This window comes from Micromesistius poutassou (assembly GCF_964030765.1).
Source record: "Micromesistius poutassou genome assembly, chromosome: 19".
Lineage (NCBI taxonomy): Eukaryota > Metazoa > Chordata > Actinopteri > Gadiformes > Gadidae > Micromesistius > Micromesistius poutassou.
In genome coordinates this window covers 12,693,202-12,705,791 of record NC_140289.1, presented here as the reverse complement: position 1 = coordinate 12,705,791, position 12,590 = coordinate 12,693,202, and the positions used below count along the sequence as shown (strand labels likewise).

The window sequence follows — 12,590 nt, the reverse complement described above, 5'->3', positions numbered from 1 at the left end:
AACTAGCCACCAAGCTGGACCACCTGGGCCTCAACACACACCTGAGCAGCTGGGTCCTGGACTTTCTCACCAGCCGACCACAGACGTGTGCGCATGGGGAGACAGGTCTCCTCCAGCATCACCCTGAACATTGGTGCACCACAGGGTTGTGTGTTGAGCCCATTCCTCTTCTCCCTCTACACTCTCGACTGCAAATCCACCCACGAGGCCAACACCATATTAAAGAGGTCGAGAACCTGGTGAGCTGGAGCCGAGAGAACAACCTGATCCTCAACACAGCAAAAACCAAGGAGATGATCCTGGACTTCAGGAGGAGACGGAAGCCCTTCATCCATCACCCCATCACCATCGACGGTGAGACAGTGGAGGATGTGCAGAACATCAGGTACCTCGGGGTCAACATCAGCCACGACCTGACCTGGACCGTCAACATCACGGCCACGGCCAAGAAAGGACTTCAAAGGCTTCACTTCCTGAGGTGCTTGAAGAGGGCACGTCTCCCACAACAGCTGCTGGTGAGCTTCTACAGGTCAGCCATTGAGTCAGTCCTCACATACTGCATCACAGTATGGTACTCTGGCTGCACCGCGGAGAACAGAAACCTCTCCAGCGCACCATTAAGACTGCTGAGAGGATCACCGGCACCCAGCTCCCCGGACCGGAGGACATCTACCGGACCCGCTGCATCCGGAGGGCCATCAGCTTCTACCATAGAGCTGTGACACTACTGAATTCTACCCCCCTCCCACACTGATACTCCCCATCTCATACACACATTGCACTACCGACACTTATGGACTTAACTTGGACTTTTGAACACATTCTATTTTTATGTTGTTGATGTTTTTATATTATATATTTATATTTTATATTTATAAAACCGTGCAGCTGGAGGATTGCTGCAAAAAAAATGTTGTCTGTAAAATGACAATAAAGGTTACTTACTAGCCAGCACTCACTCTTTTGCTCTCCTTTTCCCATACACTATTTTTACTTCCCAGAGATTTCAGGAATCTTGAAAATACTGAAATCCTGGAGCTTCTGATGGCAGGCTGAGATTGTGGCTGCTAACTGGTAGCACTTCACATGCTAGGCTAGGTCTGCTCAGTTTCTCATCTCAGCTGATCCAGCTGCTGCACACAGCTCCACTGGCCTACTCACCAGCCCCTCTCCCTTTCGATATGATCTGTCACCGTCTCTCACACAAACACACTAACACTGACAAAACCATGTCTCTGCAATGTACCAATGTGGGTGTGTTTGTGTGTGAGAGAGCCCAAACAACGTTCATCAGATTAGAGGGCTTTTATATAACCTCAAATCACCTCTTCTCCCTGCCCCTTTACTTCTCCTTTCATCTCATACTCTCCCTAAAGTTTTGCTTGCACTGATTCCTCAAACCACTCTTCATCCTGCATTATTCACACAAATTAGACCCCAAGATTAACACTAAGGCAGCAGTTGTATTCATCTGAAAGCAATCCTATCTCCACCTTGGTTTATTCCAGTACCATATTTTCTGGTTTCAGACTCACAAACAAGATATACTTTTAAAGATTCCCAGGTCCCAAGCATAACAGCATACAGTGTTCACATCCCTCACTCACTCACCCAGACTTGTGTCGGCCTCTGATCATGCCGGCTGGGTCTCGTTTGCTGCCCTGATCATACGCGGGGTCTACAAACTTGAAGACGTGGGCGGCACCAAACTGGAGGGTGGATCCGGAGTGCAGCACCGTGGTCTCGTTAACACGCTGCCCGTCCACCAAGGTGTCTGCGTCGGGCCCGTGGGGAGTGACCGTCACCAGCCCCTCGCTGTGCATCAGGTTGCAGTGATGAGGAAGGAGGCCCGGACCAAACAACTGTGACAAGAGGCGAAGTATGAAGTGGAAGAAAGGAATAGTTTCAAGAAAGAATTCACTCTGAAAGTACCCTTCTATCCATTAATGGTGAAACATAAATGGTAGATTCATGTGGGAAAAAAAAAACTTTTGTAGGGTGGGCAGCCTGTGAGTTCTCCTCTAGCGGAAACTACAAAGTGTAGCGCTAAGTTACAGTTCGACCCCACACACAAACTAACCCAAACTCTACAATCGGTACTAGTAGTAAGGCAACATTAACATTTGATAGATAAGGTCTGATTTCAGTATTTCGATACCTGCTAATCTGGTATGAAGCTATTTCCACTAGTAGGGGACCAGGAGGCCACTCTATCAGAGCAGAAGAACACACACGAGCAGCTCAAAACAAGCGCTGGGGTTAGCCCACCTGGATGGCTCCGTCGTCGGTGCAGTCCGAGCCCACCTCTGTGATGCTTTGCTGCAGGCGGTAGAGCTTTGGTTTGTCCCGGGAGTCTGAGCCATCTACATCACAACAATACATTAAGGCCCGCAGATTACTGAAGGTGTCATGTGGTCTTTCATTTAAAGATGAGCACTTACAGGGAAGTATTCTAGGAAATTTTTTTTTATTATTTCTGCCAGACAAGCATATCCAATAACTTCAAATAAATTTTTGTATTACGTGTGAGGGGGGAAATTTAAATATTGTTTGTATATCTGGGCTGCTAGTGGCTATCCTACATGACTGCTATTGGAGATTCCATGTTTAATAAGAAGCAAAGCAGCATTAGTGAGCTATTAGAGGACAGTGGGAAACAGAGCATGCTGTGCGTGTGCGTGCATGTGTGTGGTCGAGAACTTAAAAACTAATAATTGTCCGGCTTTTGTCTTGGCCTACAATTGGAGCTGGGGATATAGATTCATATCACTATCCAAGACTGCCTAATGCAAGTCTTTATATCCCTATTTAAAATGGTCTAAGGTAAGACTTTACATCACTATTTAAAACTATAACTAGACTATAACGGTCGACGGTAAGACGTGTTAAATCACTGTCCAAAACTTTCTACAGCCAGACTTTACATCAATATGTAAAATTGTCTACAGTGTCTACAATCTTATTATCCCTATCAAAAACGATCAACGGTCAGACTTTAAATCACTATTTAAAATTGTTTCATATCACTAGTGCGAATATGTCAAGACTTAGTCAAGACTTCTCTATAAAAAAAAATGGCTAGGGTAAGACCTGTTATATCACTATCCATAACTGCCCACGTTAAGACTTAACATCACTATCTAAAACCATATAAAAGTAAGATTATATCTAAACTTAATATCACCATTTAAAACGTGTCAAGACTTTTTTTAACTTTACAAATGAATCAAGTTCTCACCATGCATCTATGTCAAAGACGCCCATCATACAACAATGTCTCAATCAGCTGATTGAGTGACATGTGGGATAATTATGTATATAAATATACCACACACCAGCTGATTTATTGAGATGTATATAAAGATGCGTGGTTAGAAGAGATATAGAGAGAGGATTTTCATGTTTACCTTCGTGGTGCCGATATGCGTAGTAGGCATAGTGATTCCCTCTCCCTAGTAGGCAGACAGGCAGGTGAAACACATGCACAAGCAGACACGCAAAAGTAAGCAAACACACCAACACAACATGCCATTAGGAAGCATGGGGGAGGGAAAGGGAAGACATACAAAGCAGAGTCAGAATGCAGCAAGGAGGAAAGAAATTGAGCATAACATGATTTCCCTGGTTAATCCCATGTACGCGTTCTCTCAAACCGAGCATGCAAACCAAGCACCAGAACACAAGGATCCCACAACAGATGTTCCAGTGGATTAGGTCGCAGGAGGGGGGTAGTGCGCAAGGTGTAAGAAGGCTGCTAGTCGTGGCATCCTGCTGTTCTCTCCTACCTCCGGTAACATTTTTAGAGTGAGGGTTTCTGCGATACTCGTGTACAGCTGCTCTTCTGGGGATATGATATGCTTTATACATATCAGTCAGTCAGTACGTTTACATGCAAAAAGCCATAGTTTGACTATGCTCCGCATTGGTGTGATTATACATGGTGTTGAGAAAATCGATTCATTGGCCGGTACGATAGGTGGTTGAAAAGGCTGTACCCTTTTCAACTAGTGGTAATAGAGCCACCAGCTTACCTCTTTATGTCACCAGCAACAACAAACTCAGGCTCGATTGTTCTGACCTCTGGGTCATATGCGGACTCCTCCGGCGGCGGAGCCCGCATACGGGAACAATCCCTTAATCCTCTATGTCGCGGTTCAATCTGGACTTCAGAGAGTCAAAGCCCAAGTTCCTTTCCCCCAATTCCTTCTCCACCATAGCCGAGATAACCCCCACCATGAGTCTTTTTAAATTTTTCATTCATAATATCCCCGTCAGTTCAGCCGCGGCGCAATGAATGAATAAAGATCGTAAACACGTCGGAAGAAAAAAACATTTATTTTGGTAGATGTGCCAGAAGTTACTACTTTACAACCTCGTTGATGACCAACATTAAGAAAAACTTTAAATTTAAAACTTTTAATTCAGCCTTGGGTGAAATTGAAGCGTAGTGTGTACTGAATGCATGTTGATGATACACTTCTTATAGGGGGTAACTACATTGGCACGACACCGGCTTCCTCCATCTTCTGCGCCACCTTTTTAAATAAATCGTCGTTTCTCGTTTTCCGACGGCGACAACACGACGACTACCGTTTCCTTCTACTTCCGGCCCCCATGAAAAGATCTCGAGCATGCGCAGAATGCAAAATCCAATCCCAACTCGATTGAACGTAAACATGCACGCTTAATGCGACTATCAATCAAATAATCTAGGGGTCTTTATCAGACTATGAGAAACCCAATTCGGTTCTAGTCCAACTAAGGTGTATACATGCATCTTAATAATCCAATCAGTCGGAATAACCCAATAATTCAATATTCTTGAGTGTCATGTAAACGCACTGCGTATGTCTGTTAAGATTTCAAGTCACAATGCAGAGTCAGTGGACGTCTCTGCAAAGATAAGTGTAAAGTGATTTGTCGATTATTGGTCTGACAATGGACAGTTTTGTTTAGGACCTGGATAAAGTGAACACTTTATGGCAAAAGATTTATTCAATGGAGCAGTTGGTTCGTATACATTTGGGGCTATAGCACCCCTTTTGAGACTGTTTCTATTGTTGTGTAGGTCATACATAACAATAATTTGTATACGTATTTAAATTGTAGTAATTTTTTATTTTAATGTATTATGTATATTATGTATTAAACCTTATTTAGAATTTTTCTGATTTTTTTTCTTTTCTATATGTATTCTCTTATGATGTTAAAGTGGCCTATATATATCTTACCAATTATTAGGGGGCCAAGCACAAAGTGCGAGGCAACATATTGCAATTGTTAGTGTTTTTATTAGTATATTGCAATATTGCAATTGTTAGTGTTGTTATTTATTAAAACTAAAAACGTACATTTTCTCTTTTAAAAACTGCTCTTCACTTTTAAGAAGACTTAAAGTGCGAGTGAAGACTATTTATTTTCATAAGTTAGGAAAACGCAATAGGTAGCTGAACAGAGAGAATAACTATTTACTGATATTCAAATTTCTTCTACTAGGCCGGAGTGAGGACCAGCATTTGTTCAAGCCCCTTGAAATATTGCCAAAATAACTAAACATGCAGTGCACATGCAAAACCATTTTGGCATATCATGACTGTACAGAATGCAAGAGGACAGCTAGCGTTCCACTAAATAGGCTTGTGTGTTTTAGTTCCACTTGTTTAGGACATAATTTGTACACGTCAAGAAATGAACAACGGTACCACAGCTCTCCAAGTTCAGCAGCTCATATTGCTGGTAGTCTAAACTTTGAGGAACAGCGGATTTGGCTCTTGATTCTTGTTTTTATGGCAGTCAGGGAAGAATGTCATACCCAATGGGAATTGTTGTTTGTAAGAGGTGGCTGGCCCATATACTTGCCAGTTGGGACAATAACCCAGGAAGATTCTCTATCTAACAGGAAGAATGTAGGATCTGCGGTTGACGCCAGCAGTTACCTGGGCTCAGCTCCACCAGGTAAGGGAGTTTCTCTGGGGGAAGGGAGCCATGCAGAGAGCCGTCTCTGCCCCGCTGAATCTTGTCCTCCACCTTCCTCCCCTTCCTGCCCTGGTAGTCAGGCGGCCTCTTCTTCAGCTGAAACACCAACGCTCCTAGAGACACACATACACCATCAATCAAATGACCAAAATGTAACTACACAAAATATAACTAAATGAATCAGTTAACATGATAGTGGTCATAACGAAAGACCAGTTAGAGAGAATTTCTTAAAGAAAAGGCCCGGAAGATCATAATGTCTAACTGTTTAGTGTGATATATATTGTCAAATCAAATGCATCCAGTACGATTTAAAAAACTTTTTTGACAATATTCATTGTCACGTAACATAGAACTGAAAATAAATAAAATGTGAAATTTTACATGTTAAAATAAAGTACTGCACTCATGCATTCATGACAACACCTATTTGACAACTCCTCCATCAGTAAATGGCTTTTTATGTTAACCCAAACTCCGAGCCACTCTGAGCGTCCACTCAAGAGCACGTTGTTGTGAATGTATGGCTCAGGATCCTGGTCATATTGGGCTCGGAGACTCATTTCACATTTGAGTGGGTATGTTTGTTCAAAACCTTTGTTTTGTCTCAAAATGGCATTTCACCATGATGACACCTTATTACCCTTGTCTGTATTTCTCTGTCTCTCTTCTGTATCGCTCCCTTTCTCTGTCACTCGTCTGTAGCTCTCCCTTTCGCCGTCTCCCTCGTCTGTAGCTCTCCCTTTCTCTGTCACTCGTCTGTATCTCCCCCTTCTCTGTCACTGGTCTGTATCTCTCCCTTTCTCCATCTCACTCATCTGTATCACCGTCAGGTGTTATATCATAATCAGCTGTAGGGCCAAATTAAAGAGAAATGACAGAACCCTTGAAGATTAAACAACTAAATTGCAGTGCTGTAGTCAACCAAATAAAATCTTGGTAGACTTAAATTAGACCAACTCTGTGCCCAATCGATTGGTCGAAGTGTTTAAATCTGCACGTCGTCTATAGATTAACCTAATTGGTTTGCTCTGTTTGAGTGAAGTTTGCTAGTACCGTTTGGTAGAAGTACGTGGTTTTCAGATACAATCATGGTCCAAATCCGACTGGGTTACAGCAGAGGTTCAATGTAAAGGGGGTCACACCGGACCAGCCACGGAGTGCCTCGACCAGCAGTCATTTATAGTTGAACGGGTTCAAAGCTGTTAAAGCTGGGGTGTTTTGACATCCGGTCTTAGAAGTCTTTTAGTCTATAAAACCATATGATTATTATAACAGAAACTACGTAACGAAAACATTGATGCACATGTCCCTCATACCCCTGAAAATAATGGATTAAAAATAATTTTCTTCCTAATCCAAGCCATTTTCCATGCCATATACATATACATATATTCCATCATTAATAGAAAGTTATATCCATACTGGACACATGGCCCAACACAAAAGGGGCCTATTTTAGTGCACTTCTAACGGATGGCGCCAGCAGTCTTTCAATGGATATGAACGCTCACTTGATGGGGCAGGGTATTTGCGTTTGACGGAGTATGATACTGTCAGACAGTGACCAAAAATGTTGATTTATTTCACATAGCCTATTTAACTACTAGTACCATTTTTGAGGAGCATTAGATTCAAAATTGTATGATATTCAATCAGTGTTGAACTCTTGAAATCCCAGTCAAATCAAACTGATGCAGGCAGAACTCAAATTCCAGCACTGGCTATTTTGAGTGTTGAGTTTAGCTTGATTTATTAACCAGTCCATTAAAATGTCTTAGCTCAACTTTGTGGACTAAACTGTGTGGGTCTGTTTCCATGTTGTTTTGTTTCTTACCTCTATCTGCAGGCCAGTCTCTGAATATCTGAAGTGGATATTCCGTCTCATCCAGTATCGTGTCCTTGCCCAACTTATCATCTTGCTGCATGAGAAAAAGACGCAAGTTACTAGACATCCTCATCCTCATCGTCGTCCGCTTATCCGGGGTCGGGTCGCGGGGGCAGCAGCTCAAGCAGGGGGCCCCAGACTTCCCTTTCCCGGGCCACATTGACCAGCTCTGACGGGGGGATCCCGAGGCGTTCCCAGGCCAGTGTTGAGATATAATCTCTCCACCTAGTCCTGGGTCTTCCCCGGGGTCTCCTCCCCACTGGTCGTGCCTGGAACACCTCCCAAGGGAGGCGTCCAGTGGGCATCCTTACCAGATGCCCGAACCACCTCAACTGACTCCTTTCTAAGCAAAGGAGCAGCGGCTCTAATCCGAGTTCCTCCCGGATGACTGAACTTCTCACCCTATCCCTAAGGGAGAAGCCAGCCACCCTCCTGAGAAAACTCATCTCGGCCGCTTGTATCCGCGATCTCGTCCTTTCGGTCATCACCCACCCCTCATGACCATAGGTGAGGGTAGGAACGAAGATCGACCGGTAGATCGAGAGCTTTGCCTTGCGGCTCAGCTCTCTTTTCGTCACAACAGTGCGGTACAGCGAACGCAATACCGCCCCCGCTGCTCCGATTCTCCGGCCAATCTCACGCTCCATCGTACCCTCACTCGCGAACAAGACCCCGAGGTACTTAAACTCCTTCACTTGGGCTAAGGACTCATTTCTTACTTGTTACTAGTTACTAGACAACCACAAGAAAAAAAATAATTCAACCAGCTCCATACTTTCATCAAAATATCATTAAGAGGATTCAGAGGATTCAATCATTGTGGCGTTTGAATTTTAATCTGTAAAATTGTGTAACGAAGGGCAGTTCCGCGATAAGGGGAATTATGATAATGCGTATGTGCATTCATTAATACATCCATGGTTTTGACACGTTCATTTTTTTAGGTAGTTTCCCTTTAGGGCTGTCAAGGAATATTCAAAATTTGAATATATATTTGAATAGTTTTTAAAAACAGACATTCGAAGGTGAAAATTAATATTCGAATGTGGAAAAACACACACCCGCAGCACCTGCAGCGCGGCTGCCACTGAATCACAAGTCAATGAAGCCTGCCATATTTGGGACAAGAGTCGGGACGTTAAATTGCTTGCACAAAACTCTTGATCAGCAATCAACACATTTGTTTATTGTTGTTGTATATTTAAACCAGTATGCGCAGAGAGAGTGAGGGGAGCGAGAGAGTGAGAGAAAAAGAGAGCGAGGTCTGCGGTCTTGGCCATTAGTTCATTTACTTATTTTTGTGTAGGTAATATGTTGTCAAATATGTTTAAACTTAAATAAACTACCTATACAAGTAGTTATGTCTCGTGTATTAGTTTGTCATGTTATTGACATAATGCGCGTCATTGAAATAATGCGCAAATATAGATATTCGAATAGTTAGAATATATGTGGTTTTTTTATTTTTATTTGAATATTCAAACGTCATTTTTGAGCAATTTTGACAGCCCTAGTTCCCTGTTTGATAACTAAAGAAGGATATTCCTCTTTCTGAGGAAGTTTGTATCAAATACAACCTAAATTCACGTGCCGCATCAGTAAACAGTCTTGTAGCAACGACTGCTATCAAGATGAAGGATTAATACATTTAACAGATTGCGATAATTATCGGTCTATGAATGTTGTTTACCACTATGGATGCAATAAGAGCACTGTGTTTGATTTACTGCCTTTCGAAATGAACAAACCACAGTCGATTTGCAGCTGCAGATGCAAGCCCCACCATAAAGTTCCTGTACTTTTGGAAAGTACTACCCCCAGAGTAGGGACCTTTTCAATATCTTCCAGCTGCAGACCTCCAGTGTTAAGTTGGAAAACACTTTATTGTGCTTTCTTATCAATAGATAAAGCTGCTGTATTACATTGTGTATTGTTTTTTCACGCTTATAGTCAAGTACTAGTTAATAAATAGGTGTATTATATGTACCATTGTCAAGCCATCATAAAAAAATAATTCTACTTCTACTACTACTACTACTGAAATCCCCCATAGAAATTCAATAGTAGGGGTTTCTGTGCATAATATGAATGACAAAACTTTAAAGAAATAACAAATGTGTGATCAAATGTCATGTACATAATATCAATACTATTAAATCATTACATTTACAAACATTACTTACATTTCATAAACAACATTTCATTGCATATACAACTCACTTCAACAGGAAGTAATTTAAAACCTGTGTCAAGTCATCTTAATTAAGCTCATATGTTTAGATTTCTTTTTTGGTTTGTTTAATAATGTCCATGGGAACTTAAATTAGATGGTTAACATTAAGTTCCTTCTCATCACCATCATCATATCTTAACAATTACCAATACCAGGGCACAAAATACTGAGGTCTGAGGTCCACCCACCATAGTCTCACAAAATCCTGTGGCAAAAAAGGTTTTCATCCATGAGCGTTTGTAGTGTTTAGTTTATATTAGGGATGAGCGATTTAATTTATTAATTAGCAGCTTTACTCACCTACGTTTGTGAAACGGCTGAGCCGCAATAATCGCATTATACAAGAGCAAGTGGCGTTATACTACAACTGCTGGAGAAGGTTAACCCTCTCCCAGGTGAAGCATTCAGCCTCTGCCTGGACGGAGCTACACGTATACCAACAGGCATTCGACACAACAAAAAGACACATGCATCGGTGGATTGGTAGGCGTGTGTGACACCAAGAGATGCATACGTCAGCTCAAGCCACAAAATGCCAACTAAAAAGGTAACTTTTAGCCTGGTTCCGCCCGCCTCCGTACTTCCACTCAATTTTCATTTCACTTCAGTACTAGGTCTGGGAGTGCTGTATGTTCGAACGATTTCTTTTCCCTCAAGTTTGTCCCTCCAATCAGAGAACAGTGACGTACAGGTCGTGCGCGAGTTTCAGTTGTAGTCAAACGAATACCAGGAAGCAGCAGGAAGACCATGGAGAAAGCTATTCGGTCTGTTGTGGAAACTCTGCCGAATATAGATAAATTAAAGCCAGATTTTCTTTTTTTGTTGGTGTCAAGATGTTGTGGCGCTTCTTCCCATGGGATTCGGGAAAAGTTTAATTTTCCAGCTGGCTCCGTTAGTGGTGAAGGAGTTTGCTAAGCATGAAATACGTCACGACCAAACGTTAGCGATTGGTTAAGGCAGATCCGGAGTGGCACTGGGCAGAGCCAATAGGTTTTAAACTTCAACAGCACCCGCCTTCAAGTGAGAAATCGTTTGTCTCTATAGCAGTTCTAGACCATCGGTATGAATGAAATGAGTACGAAGGTCTAGTTAGGACTAGGCTAAGTAACTTTGGCATCGGCGGTCATTGCTTAAGACAAGGGCCCCGGTGGCAGGAGATCACAGATGCAGTGCGTAAAAATGCAAAAGATATGTTCCTCATTCATACAGTAGAAAAAACGGGGTTCATAAAGATGCTGCAAACAATGGACTATATATATATATTTTTAAATATATTTTTTTAAGAGAAAAACCTAACTTATACTTTATATCCAAAATGGATGGTGGTAGTGTTGTATTTGTATGTTTATGGTGGTGTTTTGCTTATATATATATATATATATATATATAGTGTGTTGTATTACTTCTAACACCATAAACACAAACAAAACAACCAACATCACAATACCACCCTCCCCATTAACATGCAAATCAGGCTGATGAGTCTGATGATGGTGGTGGTAGTGTTGTGTTTGCATGTTGGTGGTTATAGTAGTGTGATGTTTGAGTGTTGGGTTTTGTGTTTGGTTACCCTGGCAAGGCAGTACTCCCGCGGGTTCTCCTTCTCTAAGCCATACTTTTCCAGGGCCTCGACAACAGCAAAGTCGGCCATGTCGGTGGTGGACAGTAGGATGGTCTTGTAGGGTATGTTGGGCTTCAGACTGTCAGCGTAGATTCTCAAGGTACCCCCTGCCAGGGAGACAAAGAGTTTGAGCCGGAAGGGGGTGGGGGGTCTTATGGATGAGAAACATGACAAGCACAACAGGCAGGCGAGCAGCAACCCTCTCCCACACACACAGTTAAGTAGAGAGCAGGGCAGGAACGGCTCAGCCAGGCTAAAACCAGGCTGATTATCTTGCATAAGGGAGTCGCATGTACCTACAGGATTTAACATTTATGGTCAACATGTTACTTATGAAGTTGGTGAGCTGCTCAACAAGACCAGCGAGGGACATGTTAGCACCATCAGTATCAACATTCTACAAAATAAAAGGCTGTAACCAAATCCCAAAAGTAATGGTCATGTGGGGACGGAGACATTATTTTTTATTTTATTTTTTTGCGTCCCGAACAAACCAAAAAAAGTACTACATTAGCGGGGAGTGCTCAGCTCAGTTAAATAAGTAATTTTTTTTTTTTTTTTTGTAATTTCTTGGGTCGTGCTACAAATATTAACCAAAATTCTGAAATGTATGCTATTTTGCATGATCAAAATCCGTTATATGCAAATTCTAACACTTGATTCAAGCTTAAAACATTTAAACTGTTAAAGGCTTGCACTTCAGTTCAGCTATCCAATACGTTTTTAACTTCATACCTATATTCACAGTTGATGCACTTCATTTAAACCTTTTACAAACTATTCTACAACATAAACAAACTTAAAAGATGCAGTGGAATATTCCCAAGTATGTGTTAACAAGTGTTAAATAAAAAATGTGTGTAAAATAAGAA

At 42.0% G+C, this 12,590-nt stretch overlaps 1 protein-coding gene across 5 annotated transcripts in view; it reads right to left on the bottom strand.

Moving 5' to 3' along the window:
- The window catches only part of afdna (afadin, adherens junction formation factor a), an 85,753-nt gene that overhangs the window by 47,344 nt on the left and 25,819 nt on the right, over positions 1 to 12,590 (bottom strand). For all 5 annotated transcript variants that reach the window (XM_084483864.1, XM_084483868.1, XM_084483867.1 and 2 more), the window contains exons 6-10: positions 11,668 to 11,825; positions 7,814 to 7,898; positions 5,937 to 6,089; positions 2,269 to 2,363; positions 1,612 to 1,862 (exon numbers count right to left, since the gene is read on the bottom strand). In XM_084483864.1, the coding sequence (XP_084339990.1) occupies positions 1,612 to 1,862; positions 2,269 to 2,363; positions 5,937 to 6,089; positions 7,814 to 7,898; positions 11,668 to 11,825 (742 nt within the window). The remainder of the gene's footprint in view (positions 1 to 1,611; positions 1,863 to 2,268; positions 2,364 to 5,936; positions 6,090 to 7,813; positions 7,899 to 11,667; positions 11,826 to 12,590) is intronic.